The 22018-nt window shown below is 35.8% G+C and overlaps 1 protein-coding gene across 1 annotated transcript in view; it reads right to left on the bottom strand.

The window, feature by feature from the left end:
- Nucleotides 1-22018, bottom strand: part of DHX40 (DEAH-box helicase 40) — a 48298-nt gene that overhangs the window by 15983 nt on the left and 10297 nt on the right. Inside the window, exons 8-12 of the mRNA XM_046676090.1 lie at nt 15617-15716; nt 13479-13565; nt 13163-13345; nt 8965-9045; nt 8164-8321 (exon numbers count right to left, since the gene is read on the bottom strand). Of these exons, the coding sequence (XP_046532046.1) occupies nt 8164-8321; nt 8965-9045; nt 13163-13345; nt 13479-13565; nt 15617-15716 (609 nt within the window). The remainder of the gene's footprint in view (nt 1-8163; nt 8322-8964; nt 9046-13162; nt 13346-13478; nt 13566-15616; nt 15717-22018) is intronic.

The raw sequence follows: 22018 nt of genomic DNA on the forward strand, positions 1-22018 counted from the left end.
TGATATCAAAAACATACAACATGGCTGGTCCTGTCTATCGCATCCTCATCTCTCCCAGACCACAGCTTCTCACTAATAAAGTGCCAGGAGTCAGCAGAAAAAAAAAAAAAACATACAACATGGGAGGAGAGGAGTAAAAGAGTAGAGCTTTTAGAAAGAGGTCAAACTGAAGAGAGCATCAACTCAATACAGAGTGCTATATGGGTAGACCTTTATACATGAACCTCATAGTAATCACAAACCAGAAACCTATAATAAATACACAAATAATTAAGAGAAAAGAACTCAAACATAATACTAAAGAAAGCCATCAAACTACAAGGGAAGAGCGCAAGAGAAGAAGAAAGGAACAGAGAAAAACTACTGAAACACCCAGAAAAAAAGTAACAAAATAGCAACAAGTACATATTTATCGAAAGCTACTTTAAATGTCAATGGACTAAATGCTCCAATCAAAAGGGATACGGTGGCCAAGTGGATAAAAAAACAAGACCCTTATATATGCTGCATATAAGAGACACACTTCAGACCTAAAGACACTCACAAACTGAAAGTGAAGGGATGGAAAAAGATATTCCATGCAAATGGCAAAGAAAAGAAAGCTGGGGTAGCAATACTTATATCAGAAAAAATAGACTAAAACAAAAATTGTAACAAGAGACAAAGAAGGACACTATATAATGATAAAGGGAACAATCAAACAAGAGGCTATAACACTTCTAAATATCTATGCAACCAACATAGGACAACCTAAATATATAAAGCAATTATTAACAGACATAAAAGGAGAAATAGACAGTAACACAACAATAGTAGGGGACTTCAACACTCCACTTACACCAATGGATAGATTATCCAAACAAAAGATCAATAAGGAAACATTGTGTTTAAATGACACGTTAGACCAGATGGACTTAGTAGATATATATAGAACATTCCATCCACAAACCACAGAATACACATTCTTTTCAAATGCACATGGAACATTCTCCCGGACTGATCACATATTAAGCCACAAAACAAGTCTCAACAAATTTAAGAAGATTGAAATAATACTAAGCATCTTCACTCAGCACAAAGGTATGAAATTAGAAATCAACTACAGGAAGAAAATCAGAAAAGCTGCAAATATATGGAGATTAAACAAAATGCTACTGAACAACAATTGGGTCAATGAAGAAATCAAAGGAGAAATTAAAAAATACCTGGAGACAAATGAAAATGAAAATACAACATGCCAAAATCTATGGGATACAGCAAAAGCGGTTCTAAGAGGGAAGTTTATAGAAATACAGTCCTACCTCAACAAACAAGAAAAATCCCAAATAAACAATCTAACAGTGTACCTAAAGGAACTGGAAAAAGAAGAATAAACAAAGCCCAAAATCAGTAGAAGGAAGGAAACAATAAAAACCAGAGCAGAAATAAATGAAATAGAGACTTAAAAAACAACAGAAAAAAATCAATGAAACCAAGAGCTGGTTCTTTGAAAAGATAAAATTGGAAAACCTCTAGCTAGACTTACCAAGAAAAAAAGTGAGAAGGCTCAAATAAATAAAATCAGAAATGAAAGAACAGAAATACAAAAGATTATGAGAGAATACTATGAAAAGCTATACACCAACAAATTGGATAATCTAGAAGAAATGAATAAATTCTTAGAATGATACAAGCTTCCAAAACTGAACCAAGAAAAAACAGAGAATTTGAGCAGACCAATCATCAGTAAAGAGATGAAAACAGTAATCAAAAACCTCCCAAAAGGGGCTTGCCTAGTGGTATAGTGGTGAAGTTCACAGGCTCCACTTCGGAGACCCAGGGTTCACTGGTTCGGATCCTGGGTGCAGATTTACACAGCTTTGGTCAAGCCATGCTGTGGCAGGCGTCCCACATATAAAATAGAGGAAGATGGGCACGGATGTTAGCTCAGGGCCAATCATTCTCAATAAAAAGAGGAGGATTGGCAGCAGATGTTAGCTCAGGGGTAATCTTCCTCAAAACAAAAAACCTCCCCCAAAATAAAAGTCCAAGACCAGACAGCTTCTCTGGTGAATTCTACCAAACATTCAAAGAAGACTTAATACCTATCCTTCTCAAACTCTTTCAAAAAATTGAAGAGGAGAGGAAGCTTCCTTATTCATTCTAAGAAGCCAACATTACTCTGATACCAAAACCAGACAAGGACAACACACAACAAAGAAAATTATACACCAATATCACTGATGAACATCGATGCAAAAATCGTTAACAAAATACTAGCAAATCAAATACAACACATTAAAAAGATCATATACTGGAGCTGGCCCGGTGGTGCAGCAGTTAAGTGCACACCTTCTGCTTCTCGGTGGCCTGGGGTTCACCAGTTCAGATCCTGGGTACGGACATGGCACCGCTTGGCAAAAGCCATGCTGTGGTAGGCATCCCACATACAAAGTAGAGGAAGATGGGCATGGATGTTAGCTCAGGGCCAGTCTTCCTCAGCAAAAAGAGGAGGATTGGCGGCAGCAGTTAGCTCAGGGCTAATCTTCTTCCAAAAAATAAATAAATTAAATTAAATTAAAAAACAATAAAAAGATCATACACCATGACCAAGTGGGATTTATTCCAGGGATGCAGGGATAGTTCAACATCTGTCAATTAATCAACATGATGGACCACATTAACAAAATAAAGAACAAAAACCACATGATCATCTCAATAGATGCAGAGAAGGCATTTGACAAGATAGAGCATCCATTTATGACAAAAATGCTGAATAAAATGGGTATAGAATGAAAGTACCTCAATATAATAAAGGCCATATATGACAAGCCCAAGCTAATATCATTCTCAATGGAGAAAAACTGAAAGCTATCCCTCTAAGAACAGGAACCAGACAAGGATGCCCACTTTCACCACTCTTATTTAACACAGTATTGGAAGTCTTAGCCAGAGCAATCAGGCGAAAAAGAAATAAAAGTTATCCAAATTGGAAAGGAAGAAGTGAAACTATCACTATTTGCAGATGATATGATTTTATATATAGAAAACCCTAAAGAATCCACTAAAAAACTTTTAGAAACAATAAATGAATACAGTCAAGTAGCAGGATACAAAATCAACATACAGAAATCAGTGCATTTCTATACACTAATACTGAAGTAGTAGGAAGAGAAATTAAGAATACAATCCCATTTACAATTGCAACAAAAAGAATAAAATACCTAGGAATAAATTTAACCAAAGAGGTGAAAGATCTGTACATTGAAAACTATAAAACATCATTGAAAGAAATTGAAGGAGATGGAAAGAAATGGAAAGATATTCCGTGCTCTTGGATTGGAACAATTAACATAGTTAGAATGTCCATACTTCCTAAAGCAATCTACAGATTCAATGCCATCCCTATCAAAGTTCCAATGACATTTTTCACAGAAATAGAACAAAGAATCCTAAAATTTATAGGGAACGACAAAAGACCCCAAATAGCCAAAGGAATCCTGACAAAAAAAGAACAAAGCTGGAGGTATCACACTTCTGATTTCAAAATATACTACAAAGCTATAGTAACCACAACAGCATGGTACCGGCACAAAAACAGATACACAGATCAATGGAACAGAATCGAGAGCCCAGAAATAAACCCACACATTTTTGACAAGGGAGCCAAGAACACACAATGGAGAAAGGAAACTCTCTTCAATAAATGGTGCTGGGAAAACTGGACAGCCACATGCAAAGAATGAAAGTAGACCACTATCTTACACCATACACAAAAATTAACTCAAAATGGACTAAAGACTTGAATGTAAGACCTGGAGCCACTAACCTTCTAGAAGAAAACACAGGCAGTATACTCTTTGACATCAGTCTTAGCAACATATTTTCAAGTACCATGTCTGACCGGGCAAGGGAGACAATAGGAAAAATGAACAAATGGGACTACATCAAACAAAAGCTTCTGCACAGCACAGGAAACCGTTAACAAAATGAAAAGACAATCTAACACCTGGGAGAAGATATCTGCAAACCATTTATCTGATAAGGGGTTAATATCCAAAATATATAAAAAACTCATACATCTCAACAATGAAAAAGCTAACAACCCAATTAAAAAATGAGCAAAAGATCTGAACAGACATTTCTCCAAAGAAGATATACGAAAAGATGTTCAACATCATTCACTATCAGGGAAACGCAAATCAAAACTACAATGAGATATTACCTCTCTCTCATCAGGATTGCTATAATTAACAAGACAGGAAACAACAAGTGTTGGAGAGGATGTAGAGAGAAGGGAACCCTCATACACTGCTGGTAGGAGTGCAAACCGGTGCAGCCACTATGGAAAACAGTATGGAGATTCCTTAAAAAATTAAAAATAGATCTACCATATGATCCAGCTATTCCACTGCTGAGTATTTCTCCAAAGAACATGAAAACACAAATGTATAAAGACACATGCACCCCTATGTTCATCGCAGCATTATTCACAGTAGCCAAGACTTGAAGCAACCTAGGAGCCCGTCAAGGCACAAATGGATAAAGAAGATGTGGTGTATATATACATAATGGAATGCTACTCAGCCATAAGAAATGACGAAATCTAGCCATTTGTGACAACATGGATGGAGCTTGAGGGTATTATGCTAAGTAGAATAAGTCAGAGGGAAAAAAATCAAATACCATATGATTTCACTCATAAGTAGAAGATAAAAACAATGACAAAACAAATACATAGAAACAGAGATTGGATTGGTGGTTACCAGAGTGGAAGTAGGGAGGGAAGAGGGTGAAAGGGGTGATCAGGCAGATGTGTGTGGTGATGGATGGTAATTAGTCTTTGGGTGGTGAACATATTGTAATCTACACAGACATCAAAATATAAAACGATGTACACCTGAAATATATATAACGTTATAAACAATGTTATTGTAATAAAAAAGGAAAAATTTAAAAATTTAAAAAATTAAAATAAAAGAACATGGGCAAAAGATTTTAATAGGCACTTCACAAAAGAAGACAAACAGCCAATAACCACATGAAAAAGTGCTCAAAATTATTACTTATCAGGAAAATGCAAATTAAAGCCACAAAGAAGTATCACTTATTCATATCAGAACGTATACAAAGAAAACGATTGGCAACACCAAATGTTAAGGAGGACATGTAATGCAAGCTGCACTCTCAGACATTGCTGCTGGGATTTTAAAACGGTACAGCCACTTTAGGAAAAGGGTTGGCAATGTCTTCAAGTTAAACATACACCTACTCAATAATGCAGCAATTTCTTTCCTAGGTATTTACCTAAGAGAAATAAAAATACACATCTACAAAAGACTTGCTCAACAATGTCTGAAACAGCTGTATTCATAAATAGCACCAAACAAGAAACAATTCAAATGTCCATCAATAAGATAATGGATAAACTAACTGTAGTATGTTCACAGAACAGAATGCTACTCAACAATAAAAAGAACAAAGAACGGATACCTAAAACAACATGGATGAACCCCACATACACTATGTAGACCAAAAGAAGTCAAACACAAAAAAGTATATATTGTACAATTCTATTTAGTTTAAATTTCAGAAGATGCAAAATTAACCAAAGAAAAAAATCAGACTTTTCAGAGGTGGGATGGCATTTGACTGGGGAGGCCAACTGAGGGAATTTTCTGGAGTAATAAAACTGTTCTGTATCTTGACAGCGGTGTGGGTTATATGGGTGTATGCATTTCAGAAAATTCACTGAATTATACACCTAAGACTTAGACATTTCACTACATGTAAAGTGAAATTTTCCCTCAAAAAAAACCTGTAAGCAAATATTGAACTCCAGTTACATATGGCTTCCTTTCACAGTGGTATAGTGTAGCAATTCTGAAACCACTTCTGTATATCCTAGAGAAAATGGCCAATTTGAATTATGGACTCTGGACTAAATAATAGTATTGTATCAATGTTAAATTTCCTAATTTTGATAAATGTACTATGGTTAAATAAGAGATTGCCCTTGTTCTTAGTAAATATACATGTAAATGTTTTGTGTTAAGGGAACACACATGTTTTCAATTTACTCTCAAATGATTCAGAAAAAGAAATCAAATGCATATTTATAAATATATATATATACATAGAGAGAAAAATAAAACAAATGCAGCAAAATGTTAAAAACTGCTGAAACTAGATAAAAGGTATAAAAGAGTTCCTTCATTATTCTTTCAACATTTGTGTAAGTTTGAAATTGTATTACAATAAAATGTTACCCCTCCACCAAAAAAAGGCTAACATCAGATTGGTTTCATCTATTTAAATAATCCAACAAGGAAAAACATTTCCTTTTTTTAGCCCTGCAACACTACTAGAGTTGAATCACCTTAATCTAACTCTCTGGCTTTACAAATGAAAAAATGAAGTCGAGAAACACTAGGTCAAAAGTCAGATAATGGGGCCGGCTCCGTGGTCGAATGGTTAAGTTTGCGCGCTCTGCTGCAGCAGCCCAGGGTTCAGATCCTGGGCGCAGACATGGCACCGTTCGTCAGGCCACGTTGAGGCGGCGTCCCACATCCCACAACTAGAAGGACCCACAACTAAAAATACCCAACTATGTACCGGGGGGCTTTGGGAGAAAAAGAAAAAATAAAATCTTTAAAAAAAAAAAAGAAAAAGACAGTCTTTTGACAAATGGGGATGACACAAATGGACATCCAACTCCTAGAAGATAACATAGGAAAAAATCTAGATGACCTTGAATATGGCAACTTTTCAGATATAACACCAAAGGCATAAACCATGAAAGAAATAATTGATAAGCTGGACTTAATTAAAAGTAAAAACTTCTGCTCTGTGAAAAGACAGTGTCAAGAGAAGGAGAAGATAAACCATAGACTGGGCGAAAATATTTGCAAAAGACATAGCTGATAAAGGACTGTTATCCAAAATACACAAAGAACTCTTAAAACTCAACAATAAGAAAACAACCAACCCAATTAAAAAAGACTTGACTTCATCAGAGAACTGCAAATTAAAACAACAAGATACCACCACAAACCTATTAGAATGGCCAAAATCCAAAACACTGACAATACCAAATGCTGGTGAGGATGTGTAACAACAGGAATTCTCAGACTCACTCCTGGTGGGAATGCACAAATGGTGCAGACACTTTGGAAGATAGTTTCACAGTTTCTTACAAATCTAAACATATTTTTATCCTATGATTCAACAATGAGTTGAAAACCAGTGTCCACACAAAAACACGCACATGGATGTTTACAGCAGCTTTACTCATAGCTCCCAAAACACGAAAGTAATCAAGATATCCTTCAATAGGCGAATGGATAAATAAATTCCATACAATGGAATATTATTCAGCAATAAAAAGTAATGAGCTATCATGCCACAAAAAGACACGGAGGAACCATAAACACACATTGCTAAGTTAAAGCAGCCAATCTGAACAGGCTATGTTTTTTTTTTCTTTTATTATTTTATTTGATAAGTATTTTTTGTTTTTGTTTTTTTTTTAAGGAAGATTAGCCCTGAACTAACATCTACCGCCAATCCTCTTCTTTTTGCTGAGGAAGACCGGCCCTGAGCTAACATCTGTGCCCATCTTCCTCTACTGTATATGTGGGACACCTGCCACAGCATGGCCTGACAGTCGGTGCACCGGTCTGCACCTGGGATCCAAACTAGTGAACCCCGGGCTGCCAAAGCAGAACGTGCGAACTTAACCACTGAGCCACTGGGCCAGCCCCTGAAAAGGCTATGTTCTGTATGATTCCAACTCTATGGCATTCTCGAAAAGCCAAAACTTTGGAGACAGTAGAAAGATCAGTGGTTGCTAGGGGTTTGCAGGAAGGGATGTAGGGATGAATAGGTAGAGCATAGGGGATGGTTAGGGCAGTGAAACTACTCTGTAAAATACTGTTAATAGTGGATATGTGTCATTACAGCTTTGTCAAAACCCACACAATATATAACACAAACAGTGATCCCTTTAATAATGTACCAATATTGGCTCATCAACTGTTAACAAATTCACTACACTAATGAAAGATGTTAATAACAGGGGAAACTGTGTGTCTAAACTTTCCCTCAATTTTTCCGTAAGCCTAAAACTGCTCTAAAAAAGTAGTTTATTAACTTAAAAGAAAAACTCATCAATAAACTTTTTACCAGGTCTAATGAAGACGTTTTCCACAGACAACATTGCTGCTATTGGAAGCAGTAGATCTTCACAGTCCAGAGAAGCAGCCTTTATTACTGCACATGTCAGATGTGGAGGAAGAGGAAACTCCACCATGGACAAACCCAATCTGGTGACATGGCCACTCCTTAAGAGAAAGAAAAAGTTCTTAAGTCTTTCTACCTTGAGAGTGTACAAATGAAATGTTCATCATTCAGAATAAATCAGATATAATTTAGATTACCTTAAATCACTTCCAGAAACTCAACTTAATATGAGAAACATGATACACTGTGGTCATTGATAAGAGAAACATAAAGACGATAAACTCCCTGCGGTCAAGAGCCAATACATCCAAAAAACTAAACAACAAGGCAGAATAAAGTAGTATAATAAAAGACACAAAATGCTACAGAAGCATAGAGGATGTCCTTGAAGAAATCAGAGAATGATAATTATCAAATCTTTCCCTATCACACAATCATGAGAACAAAGACTCTTGGCTCTCTGATCATTTTGATTTACCCAGCATAATGCCTGGCACTGAAATGGTTCTCAGAACCTGCTTGTTAAATAACAGCAATGTTTAACAAAAATAGTTTTATGGTACAATTTTTAAATTCAGAATTGTGGTGAAGAAAGATTAAGATTAAGGACAAATTCTAACTTCAGTTAAACAATCCATTCAATGCAAACAAATCGTTTTCCACTGATAAATCAAAGTATTAAGAATCCTATTTTAAAAAGAAATTAACATCCGCTGTGGTTGGGTTTTTGGGGTTTTTTTTTACCTGTCAATAGCATCACACTGGTAAAGTTGTTTAAGAGCTTCCAAAATAAGTCTCTCATTAGGTGGATCCAAATAGGGAAACCTGTGTGTTTAAATGAGATATGAAATGAGATTCATTTCTTGAACATGCTAAGATTTTATACAGACTTGAAAACCTATTCAAAAGGTTTTACTTCTACTTTTCAAGTTCTCCTACTCCTTTTTTTTTTTAAGCATTCTATGATCATGACCAGCACTCAGCAAAGGAGGAAACAATATTTTCTGAATCACACTCTTTAATTCAAGAAGCATTTCTTTTTGATCCCCCTTAGCTGGAACACTCTTGCCATTCCTCTCCACTCATCTTAATCCTGCCCCTTTCTTCACAGCCAATATCAACTCTACTCTGTTCTGTAGTCCACAATTTTTATAGAGTTTTATAAAACAGCGGGGAAAAATTAATTGAAAGTGGCCAAAAATTACAAATTGTTCAATAGTACCTCAAAATGGCTTTTTATAAAATGGTAAGTACATTCAATTAATTTTACCATATTTGCTTTATGTAACTATGTATGTATGTGTATGTGCTTATTTTCTCCTGATATGAAAACAAGTTGCAAATACAATACCAATTCACCCCCAAAATACTTCAACACGTATCTCCTGAAAATAAGAACATTATATTACATAACCACAATACCATTAATGAACATAAGACAATTAATAATATTCACAAAGGATAGCAGAGTGGCATATAACCAAGCATGAATATTATATATAATTTTTTAAAATAATAATTACTTAATATCATCATCACTGGATTATTCTTTTCACCATAGGTCTTGAGATGATAAATCATCTACTCCAATTTCTCACCTTGAAAAAGGTCCAAAAAGGACCAAAGTTCCAATATCTTACACAAAGTCTATTCCAGGATTGATAGCTCTATTTAAAAACAAACAGGGGCCGGCCTGGTGGTGCAGTGGTTAAGTGCACACGTTCCGCTTGGGGTAGCCTAGGGTTCGCTGGTTCGGATTCCGGGTACGGACATGGCACCGCTTAGCAAAAGCCATGCTGTGGTAGGCGTCCCACATATAAAACAGAGGAAGATGGGCACGGATGTTAGCTCAGGGCCAGTCTTCCTCAGCAAAAAGAGGAGGATTGGCAGCAGATGTTAGCTCAGGGCTGATCTTCCTCAAAAAAAAATAATAAAAATAAAAAAAATAAAATAAAATAAAAACAATCAAAAATCCTGGAGACTGCTCTACAGTCAGCATTCCTACAACTTGTACCAACGAGTCCTGGTATCTTCTAGAGCAAAAAGTCGGCAAACATTTTCTGTAAAAGTCCAGATAGTAAATATTTTAGGTTTTGCAGGCCATATGGTTTCTGTCACAATTACTCAACTCTGCTGTTATAGCAAAAGTCACCATACATACATGAATGGCTGTGTTTCAACAAATTTTATTTACAAAAACAGTCAGTGAGTCTGGACCATAGTTTGCGACCTCTGTCCTAGAGCAATACCAAACTAGTCAGCTACCTCTTCTAAATAAAAACCCTTTCAGATTTGTAAAAACTACAATTGTTTTTCTCTCTTCATTCTATCAATTGCCAATTCTGTGAAGCACTCCTCATATTATTTGGTTTCTAAGAGACCCGCCATACCTAATTACCATCTTTTAGAAACACTCTATCTAGTTTGTCAAACTCCTCATAAAACATGACAACATCCAATACTGAACTCCAAATGTAGAGTGACCAACTTAGAACAGAAGTGCTATAATTGCCAGTCATCTGGACTTTGCAGTCTATCAATATAACCAAAGTCTATGCCAATGGGAATTTTTAAAAAAATTTTTACAGAATAATAATTGTAAGCTTATATTAAGTTTGTGGTGATCTTATAGTTTTAGATCTTTTCCATATGAATTCCCTTAAGGTACAACCAAAACACAGAATAAAAGATGTATCCTTTCAGACTTTTACCACTGATTTTTGCCCAAGGTTCCGGCCTATTGAGATCATTCTAAATCTTGGTTTTAATCATCTACCAACTAGATATCAAGACATTTTCCAGAAATCTGATAATCATAACTTCCATATCTTTATTTAATATTTTCATTAAAAGTGCTTATCAGGAGAGAGCAAAGATCAGCATGCTACAAGTAAAACTTCCATCTAGGCTAAACTAAGCAATTAATACTTTCTGGATTTGGCTATTTGGCAACTGTACTCTATTCAGCAGTACTGTCACTTCCTTATCCACAAAGATGTCAAATGTAATCATGTTAAATATTGTGTTGAAAACAAGAGACATTAAGGTTATCATTCAATAAATTCTTGTGGGGCACCCATTATGTGGATGGTCCTATCTTCAAACTGAAAAGGAAATGGTTTATAATGACATATTCTTTGTGAACCATTTTTATTCATGCTATTATATATCACCATTGAATTCTCTAAAACCATTTTCCAATAAGCTATGCTGAAATTTACTACGAATCAATGCAAGCGTACTCAACAGTTGTTTCCAGAATCTGCCCCTTTTCTAAACAGAAAAATCAAGACATTTGCATTTCTTCTGGTGATCTGTTCTACATAATTTCTCATAAACAACCCACAATACCTCTGACGTTAAATCTGCAAATTCTTTGTGTACCATGGAAATAATGTCTAAAGTCTCAAGATAAATTCATTTACGATCGTTAGGTTTTCTCTCATTATTTCCTAATCCATATTGGTCATCAATTCCTTCTTATCTAGACTTGTTCTTATCTTTTCAATTTTAAAATCATTCTTGATGGAGGAGAAAGGGGAAGCAAAATAATAATTTAAAAGCTCCTTTTTCTTTCTGTCATCTATAAACACTATACCATCTATCTCAAATACTGGTTCTATCACTCCTTATTCTACACACATCTTAAAAAGAGTGGGAGACAAGTTTGGTTTTTTAAAATTTCTGGTCTCTACCATTTTGGGGACTTAAGATGGAAAAATAACTCAGTGCAGATGATATTAACTAATTATTGTTCCTATTTTTCTAATATATATTTATTCTCGGTTACAGGCTGCTCTGGTATCCCTTGTGAATATTATTTTTTTTTTTTTTAAGATTTTATTTTTCCTTTTTCTCCCCAAAGCCCCCTGGTACATAGCTGTGTATTTTCAGTTGTGTGCCCTTCTAGTTGTGGCATGTGGGATGCCACCACAGCACGGCCTGATGAGCAGTGCCATGTCCGCACCCAGGATTCAAACCAGAGAAACCCTGGGCCACCGAAGCAGAGCACATGAACTTAACCACTCGGCCATGGGGCCGGCACCCATGAATATTATTTTTAAATCTGGGTTCATTTGAAAGCTTTCTATTTGGCCTCTCGGAGTTCTTCAAATGGCTCTTCTTTCTCATTGGTATCATTTATGGTTACAGTTAGTATTTTATGTATTACATGCTTTCCTCTTTCTAGGATCTATAGTCTTATTTAGAAAATATCTAGTCTTACAATAAATATCCAAAAAATTTTTGAATTGGCTTTCCAAGAGTATACAATACATATTTGGATGCACCTAATAATTACTTCCCCTCTTACTGTGAATTTAAAGAATGCATGGTCATCTTCTCTCAAAGTTCCTCATATTTTTACATTTCCAGACTATTAAAACCAAAATTAAGACCAAGACAGTACTTTCCTTCATTACTTCCTCTACCATGTATAACATGAAATTTCAAGCCCCTACAACAATACTATGTCCTATACCACTTAATTATATAGCTAAACATTTTATTAATTTAACCACTGTTCTATTCTTTGCTTCTTGTGTCTGAATCTTGTTTCCCCAATATAACTTAAGGTTAGTGAAAGCAAAAAGCTACCACAGAGTATTAGTGTCTCTCACAGGACTAGGCACAATGCTGGCCACACAAAAGATGCTGCAAAAAAACACTTTCTGACTGATCTAAGGTCATTATATACTTTTGATTATAGATAAATAGTTGTCACTAAATGATCCAAATAAACATCAGCAGGAGGCACCCCATGAAGCCAAGGTTAAAATATGAGCAAGGGATCAAATCACAGTAAAGCAATGCAAAGAGCCTTTTATTTGGGTTTAGTTGAACCTTGAACTGTAGGGATGTATGAGTCAAATACTTCAGAAGAATTTCTGAGGAGTAACCTGGCTCCAATCTGACAAATTTTTTTTTCAAGTTATCTACATACCTTATAACATCATGTATGGCAAGGCACTTTAAGGTCAGAACCACAGATGTCAAACTAGTTCTCTTAATCTCAGGGATCACATGGTCAGGCATACACTGGTTCCAAAAATCTTTACTATAGATCCGAAAGCACTTTCCTGAGGAAGTCCTGCCAGCTCGGCCACTTCGCTGCAGCGCCTCACTCCTTTAGAAGAGAAAAAACAGGTCCCCAAAATGTTCTGTGGGTTTCCTAAGTAATTAACTTCCTACCGCCAAACCAGCTAGAAATTATCTAATCAACTCTTCTTCAAACAAAAAGGCTTGACATAGAGACTTACTTTGAAATTGGAACCACTTCCAGGATGTCCAACCCTAACCTGGGATTGTGATTTAACTGTTTCACGAAGCCACCATCTACCACGTATCTAAGGAGAATGAAAACAAATTAAGTTTCTAGAAAATAAGGAAAAACATCAATTTTTAACCACTTGGGTTCTCCTTTTCTACCAAAATAACAACACAGGGACTTTTGCTAGGTGTAGAACTCGAAAGTCAGGAAAGTGAGACCCTCATACATTGCTCGTAGAAATATAAACTGGTTCAGCCAATGTGGAAAATGAGGTTCCTCAAAATGTTAAATGCAGAATTATTATATGACCCAGAAATTCCATTCCGAAGTATACACCCAAAAGAAATGAAAATAAGTACTTAACAAATACTTGTAGACATATGTTCATAGTATCACTATTCATAAGAGCCAAAAGGTAGAAACAACCTGAATGTTTATTAACAATTAAGGGTTGAATGAACAAATTATATTATATACATATCATGGAATATTATTCAGCCATAAAAAGGAATGAAGGACTGACACATCCTACAATGTAGATAAACCTCAAAAACACACTGAGTGAAAGAAACTAGACACAAAAGGTCACATATTGTATGATGCCATTTATATGAAATATCCAGAACAGGATATCTACAGAAATAGAAAGTAGGCCAATGGTTGCTAGGGGGCTAGGGGAGAATGGGGAGCAACGGCTTAAAAGGTCTCGGGTTTTATTTTGGAGTGATGAAAATGTTTTAGAACTAGATAGAGTTGGTGGTTGCACAACATTGTAAATGTGCTCAATACTACTTAACTGTTCACTTTTAAATGTTAATTTTAGGTTATATGAATTTCTCTTCTAAAAAAAAACTTGGAAGCCAGCTCTAGATCATTCTAACAGGTTCAGAATCTAATTCCAGCTAGCCTTTAACAATACTATTTTAAGACGATTAATCAGAGAACAAGTCAGGTAAAAAATTAAGTTAGGAATAGCAGTGAGTCTATCATTCACTAAGGGAACATTCTGAAACATGCTATTTAATGACTTTTGCCTTTGCTGGAAACAGAAAATTACAGAGGTTAATTTACTCAGGAGAGCTACTCCCTTAAGCCCTTAATAAAAACATTATTTTTAAAGTAAAGGAGAAAAACAGATGAAATTAAACTTCTTCTCAGATCTGGGTGATCATTTTACCCAAAAGAAATACATAGGATCTCTTGGGATTCAGGTCCAGCCTTCCTGTGGCAGACAGACAGATTTAGTTAAGTATATAAAATATACCAAGTAAAAGATAAATATCCAAAAGGGATTTAACAGTCTGAAAGAACTTTACATTAGCTATCAGTCTAGACTTAAAATTTCCAAGTGTTTCTCCATTAAATTTACTCAAAAATCTGATGGTACAATTGATTACATGAAAAAATAAGAGACCAAGAGGCTAGCCCGGTGGTGTAGTGCTTAAGTTCACATGCTCTGCTTCAGCAGCCAGGGGTTTGCAGGTTTGGATCCTGGGCGTGGACCTACACACCACTCATCAAGCCATGCTGTGGCGGTGTCCCACATACAAAATGGAGGAAGACTGGCAAGGATGTTAGCTCAGGGACAATCTTCCTCAAGCAAAAAGAGGAAGATCGGCAACACATGTTAGCTCAGGACCAATTTTCCTCACCAAAAAATACAATTAGAAACTATAAGAGACCTGCATCATCTTCTCATCTTCACAAAAAGACGAGAAGAGAGAAACAGTATTTCCTGATAAACCCTTGGATATACAAAGCTTGCTCTATCAAATGGAGCTGTCAGGTGAGAAGGGAATATCAGATCATCTTAGGTATATGCTGGTAACGGGAGTATAGAAAAACAGGTTTGGCTTCCTATCTAACGAAACTCATGAAGCATTATGCATAATCTTAAATTTGGGAAGAGAAAGCTACAAGTTGCCAAGTACAAGTAGTTAAAAAGTGTGAACAGAAATACTATGCACACCTCCTACTCCATTTCCTATTTACAGCAATCAATAATTACAAAAAATGATAGGTGATCACAAGCTAAGTAGGTGAGAAGGGAATTAGAGGAGGGCACAGAGAAGCAAACTCAATGTATTATGATTAGTTAAGTGGCTTCCTTGGCTTTAAAAGTTGTACCTGATTCCATCTATTGTCAAAGATGTTGCCGAAATATTGGTGGATATGACACACTTTCTAATTCCAGGTGGAGGTGGCAAAAATATTCTCCTCTGTTGATCTAAAATATATGCAAAGAGAAAACACTAATTTACAACGTGCATTTGTCAAACTCGAGTTTTGAAAAACTCATTTCATTAAAAGTTGTTTTCTCCACCTCTTTAATTATCTTGAACTCAAAATATAATAGCAAAAACTACTTTCTCCTCACCTTTCACTGTTAAGATTTCTAGATCCATGGCATCACAGATTATCACTGCTAAAATAAATCCTACAGCAGAGTCATTTATGTAGGTCATAACTCCCTTTGAGAATATTTAAAAACTACGGACCTCTTCTCCATTAAAAGGCACGCATGTACACACAACAAAAGAAATCTCCAACAATTTCAGGGTGCTCAGGGACTCTCTGAAACTCATCCATGGACTACAGATTAACGACCTCTCTCTGCATGAAAGACTGATTAACTAAGCGGTTTTTCCTTTTTCGGGTGTCTTCCCAACTCATGATTACCTCTCTAAACAAGTAATGCCGCACTCATTTCTACTACCCACACATCCCAAAGGGTGGGCCCCAGCAGCAATGCTTATAGTATGGTACACCTTGCTCCTCTGGCCATAGTTTATGGCACCAAGGATAAAAACATCTCCCCCAAGCTGGGCCAATCTGATTCTCCTGTGAATTTGGAATAATGTCCAAGAGATGTTCAATTTGATTAGGCTAGTCTCTTGCAAAGAGGAAAAATAAACTTGTGAACCACAGGGAAGTGACTAATATACATGGAAGAGAGAAAGCTAGTCTAAAGAGAGAAAAGAATGAATCAGCCATGAGAGTTGACAAAAGCATACTTCTGGGTTCCTGGCACTTCCCAGGCCTGGGTTTAGAATAAGTAGAAAGATATATTTGGCTAGACTTGCTCTCCTGCCAGGTTAAGCAGAGAACAGGACAAGAGAGTTAAGAATGTGTACAAGGAACTCATTGCAGTAAGGACAAAAGGAGATAGTTAAGGACAGTAACCGACAGGTCTCAATGCATTGTGAAAATTCTTGAATTAGGAACAGTAGAGTGAGTTGGCAGAACCAGGAAGTAATCAACAGAAAGATGTTTAAAACTGAGATCAGAAATGATGTTAATGACAAAGTCCAGGAGGTAACATTTTGAATGGGCAGCTGATGTAGGATGAAGGAAAAGATCTCTTAAGCTAAAGAAGTCAAGGAACTTTAAAGCAAGGTATTTGGGTGGACCATCTATTCCAATGATCTCCAAAAATTAGGAGTAATCACTCCAGAGAGTACAAAAGTCTATCTACTGGGGTATGAAAAGAAATTATTAGTATTTATATTTTTCATAACATCCTTTAAACTTATGTGTTTACTACTGTACATTACATATTAGAACAATAAGTACATAAATATTTTTAAAAGAAAAAAATTTTTAAATGCCTTTTGATTTCCATGAGATATGCCCATATTTGTTTAGAAAATTCACTTTTTCTATTTGAGCAACTTCAAGTCGTTTTTTTTTCAGCAGCCAAGAAAATCTTAACCTGTTTTCAAATAAAATCTTGCAAAGACCCATGTATTTCCAATATATACAACAGACTAAAGTTGAACTATTATGAGGAAGAAAAGAAGTGGCATAGATGAGTGCAGTTTTAAAATCATGGAACTAGGCCAACGATCCCATTTTACAGGTGAGAAAACTAAAGCCCAGAGAGATCAAGTGGCCTGCCCATGATTTACATATAGACAGGCAAATTTAAAACCAAGTTGAGTAACGTTGCTATTCTTCCACATCATTCTGAAATTAATTTCACAAGTAAAAAAGTGCTGAAAAGCCAGCTTTTTTTTTTCTTCTTAAAGGTTTTATTTTTCCTTTTTTCTCCCCAAAGCCCCCCAGTACACCCTTGTGTATTTTTAGTTGTGGGTCCTTCCAGTTGTGGCATGTGGGATGCCGCCTCAGCATGGCTTGATGAGTAGTGCCATGTCCACACCCAGGATCCAAACTGGCGAAACCCTGGGCTGCCAAAGCGGAGCACACAAACTTAGCCACTCGGCCAGGGGACCAAGCACCGAAAGGCAGCTTAAAAAAAAAAAATTTCTCTACAGGTATCTTTTGTAAGTGTCTTATGTTCTCTGGTCTTTTATTCTGCAGGGTGTCCTGCAGAGAAATTTTGACATAAATACAAAAATAATTCTAAAAAGATCTATTACTTCCAGATTTGAAGATCTGGTGAAAAACATTAAGTGTTAAAAATTATTTTTTAGGTATTTCCTAGATTTAGGCAACTCACTTCTTCCAGATGGTTCAAAGGAGTTATATACTACTTTGTAGTCCAAATTACGCCAGGTGGTCTAGGGGTTAAGATTCAGCACTCTCATCACTAGGGCCTGGGTTGGCTTCCTAGCCAAGGAATCACACCACCCATCTGTCAGTGGTCATACTGTGATGGCTGCATGTTGCTGCCATGCTGAAAGCTATGCCAGTGGTATTTCAAATACCAGCAGGGTCACCCATGGTGGACAGGTTTCAACAGAACTTCCAGACTACGACAGACTAGGAAGAAGGACATGGACATCCACTTCTGGAAAAATTGACCATGAAAACCAAATGAATAGCAGTGGAGCATTATCTGATATAGCACTGGAAAGTGAGAGGATGGCATGGAAAGACCGAGCAGAGCTCCCCTCTGCTGTACACAGGGTCACTAGGGGTCAGAATCAACTTAACAGCACTAACAACAAACAAAAGTTTGAATTATAGGTTTATACATTTATTTATTATTTATTTACTACAATGTAGCTCTATAAGAACGAGGACTTTCTTTAATTATGACATATCCCCGGTAGCTAGAACAATGCCTGGACCATAGAAAGTGCTCAATAAAGTTGAATGAATTGATAAATTAAAAAATGCATTATATAAATAATAAATTAAGATCCTTCTACCTTTAAAATTCCACATTATTTATAAAATTTTACATATATTAGCAATGTCCTTTCTGAACATATTTATCTATAATCAAGTCTGTTTTTCAATCTACCCATTTCTAAAAGTACCTAATTTGTTTTAGCCTTCAGTTCAAGCAAAATTTCAGTTTCATTTGCCATTCTGTTCACTGTAATTAATTTAAAAGTCCTGAAACTGCTGTTTTGACATGACTCACCTTTACATTTCACATTTACATTTCACCTACATATTTCAAAACCATCTTTCACAAGTCTGAATGCATGCAGTTTTATGTTTGTTCATAAAGGTTTGGAAAAAAGTTAAATACATATATCCTAAAGTACATTCTCACTCTCTAGAAAGGAAAGGGGAAATTGAATACTTTCACTAAGATGTAGCAATTCTCAGGCTGGCCCATGGCCTAGTGGTTAAGTCTGGCATGCTCTGCTTTGACAGTCTGGGTTCACAGGTTTGGATCCCAGGTGCGGACCTACACGACTCATCAAGCCATGTTGTGGCAGCAACCCACATACAGAAAAAAAAAATAGAGAAGATTGGCACAGATGTTAGCTCAGGGCTAATCCTCCTCAGGTCAAAAAAAGAGGAAGACTGGCAACGGATGTTAGCTCAGAGTGAACCTTCCTCACCAAAAAACAAAAAAAAAGATACAGCAATTCTCATGATCATCTCCATTTTCTGATCTTCCTGCTGAAGAAAGATTCAGATATACTTTACCCCATCTATGCCAGTACCTAACAAGATATTAGGATGTTATTAACGGGAGGGGAAAATTGGCAAAGAGGTAGAAAGATGCTCCAAGTCTACCAAAAAATAAGGATATTGAGGAGAGATCACTCAACACTCTTAAAGGAGTAATACTTCTAAGATACATGTATATGAAACTCCCTCATAGAATTTCTTGTCCCAAATTCCCCCAAAAAGATCCCAAAGCAGAAATGTGTCTGAGAGAGAGAGTGTGTATACATGTGTGTGTGTCTGTAAAAGGAATATAACTGAAAGCAATAAACAGAAACTGTCAATCAAAGAGGTGAAAAAGATGACTATTTTGGACCAGAACAAAGAGATACACTGCTCAGCTCAAAATCTATACCCCTCCCTCAAAGTTATTTTTGGGTGAGTCAAAAATATCTTGAGAATTCTTACTAATATAGCTAAAAATCAAAATCCTGACACAGAGAAAAGGCTTGAGATAATCAGTAAATGTAGTTGAAAAAGATAAAGTAACTAGAAGGAAGTTAAAAAAATATGGAAGACAGGCAATCCAACATAAGAATAATTGGTATCCTTGAAGTAGAGAAGCCAATAAATAGACAAAAGTTATACTCAAAAATAGAACACAAGAGAATTTCCCTGAAATACAAAAGAATTTGCAGATCAAAAGAGCACATTAGAAAAGTTCATCTTGTTTGTAGGGTTTGGTTACACCAGCATGTACATTTGTCAAAACTCACTGAACTGTATACTTAAAACAGGCACAGTTTATTGTATATAAATTATACCTAAATAAAGTTGATTTTTAAAAAGAGCACATCAAATTCAGGAAGTTTTAATATAAAACACTCAACACCAAAAAATATCCTAACTAAAACTATTGAACTTTAAGGATAAAACAGAAATTTTCAGGCAATCAGACAGAAAAAGCAAATGACTTACAAGGAAGGGAAAAAAAATCAGGCTGGCCTCAGACTTCTTCGCAGCAACATTCAATGCCAGAAGACAACTGGACAACGTCTACCAAGTTCTAAGGAAAAGAAAGTGTGACCCAAGAACATAAAACCCAGCCAAGATGTAGTTCAAGTACAAAGGCAAAAGCCAGACATTCTCAAACATAAAAGAAGAACAAAAAAAATAACACTCAAGAACCCTTCTATTAAAAAAGAAGTTAAAATCCAGACAATCTAAAATTAACCAAAAGTAACTTAGGAATGGAAAAACCATGGTAAAAGGATTGATGGCTAACACTGAATGCATCTGAACAATGTAAAAATAACTAACAAAAATCATAAGGGGAGAATATAGAAGAGCAAAAGTACTTAAGTCTTCATCTTTCAAATCAGAGTCAACAGATAAGATCTCCAATCAAATATGATCTAAAAAGAAGATATTACCCTCAGCTTAATACTTTCATCTTTTTAAACTTAAAGCAATCTTTTGTAAAATATCTCATGTGGTAAAGAAAGATTTACTTGAAGTTTAGTAATTCCTTTAAGTAAATTCAAATAAAATTAAATACTTTTTTGAAAAGCAACTAATAGTACAATCTCACTTGTAGAAAGTGTTTCTATCAACCTACCTATCTACTTACACACCCTTCTAGATGTATACACACATGTACACAGGTCTGAATAATGTTTTTCCTAGTATTAAAGATGGTTATTTCTGGATGGAGGGATTTGAGGCAATTTCTTTACTTTTACCTTTGTATTGTACACTGCTTGCATTCTTTATAATGATACTGCATAATTTTTCCTCAATTGAGTACTTTTTCTTAAAAGAAAATTGGAGCAAATATTTTGACACACTAACAGTGTTCATTCTGCATGGTGGGGAATGGATTTTTTGTGTGTGTACTTTTCTATACTTTTAGAATTTCTACAAACAGCGAAAAAGAAAAATGTAAAAGAGCATATATAACATAATCCCATCTTTTGTTAAAAAAACTAAACAATATGGGGCTGGCCCCGTGGCCGAGTGGTTAAGTTCGTGCGCTCTGCTGCAGGCGGACCAGTGTTTCGTCGGTTCGAATCCTGGGCACGGACATGGCACTGCTCGTCAGACCACGCTGAGGCAGCGTCCCACATGCCACAACTAGAAGAACCCACAACGAAGAATATACAACTATGTACCGGGGGGCTTTGGGGAGAAAAAGGAAAAAATAAAATCTTTAAAAAAAAAAAAAAAAACTAAACAATAAAAACACATTTAAATGTACAAATAAAAAGTTCAGAACAATATACCTCAAAATATTAATAGTGATTATCACTTAATCATGTTGCTGGGATCTGAGTACATTTATTTTTCTTACTTTGCTAATTTTATTTTCTTTTAAAGTATGTATTTTCTTCAAAAGAAAAATTTTCCCATTTGGGGAGACTCCACATAGAGTAAAATAGAGTAAAAGTTGTTAGGTGAAGCTCACTAGCCTTATTCACCAACATTTTTAATCTTAACATTTAAGGAAATTGTCATAGACAAAGTCAAATTCTAGTTACTTGCCATATGAGGTAAAATCTTTGTTTTGCAGGAAGAAGAAAGAAAGAAAAGAAAACTATTTTTGGATTTATGAAATAATCTAAGTGGCAGTTTTTCCTCTTTTAAAATGTTGTACACTATGGAGCCAGCCCCGTAGCCGAGTGGTTAAGTTCACATGCTCTGCTTCAGCGGCCCAGGGTT

This window comes from Equus quagga, chromosome 11 (genome assembly GCF_021613505.1).
Source record: "Equus quagga isolate Etosha38 chromosome 11, UCLA_HA_Equagga_1.0, whole genome shotgun sequence".
Classification (NCBI taxonomy): domain Eukaryota; kingdom Metazoa; phylum Chordata; class Mammalia; order Perissodactyla; family Equidae; genus Equus; species Equus quagga.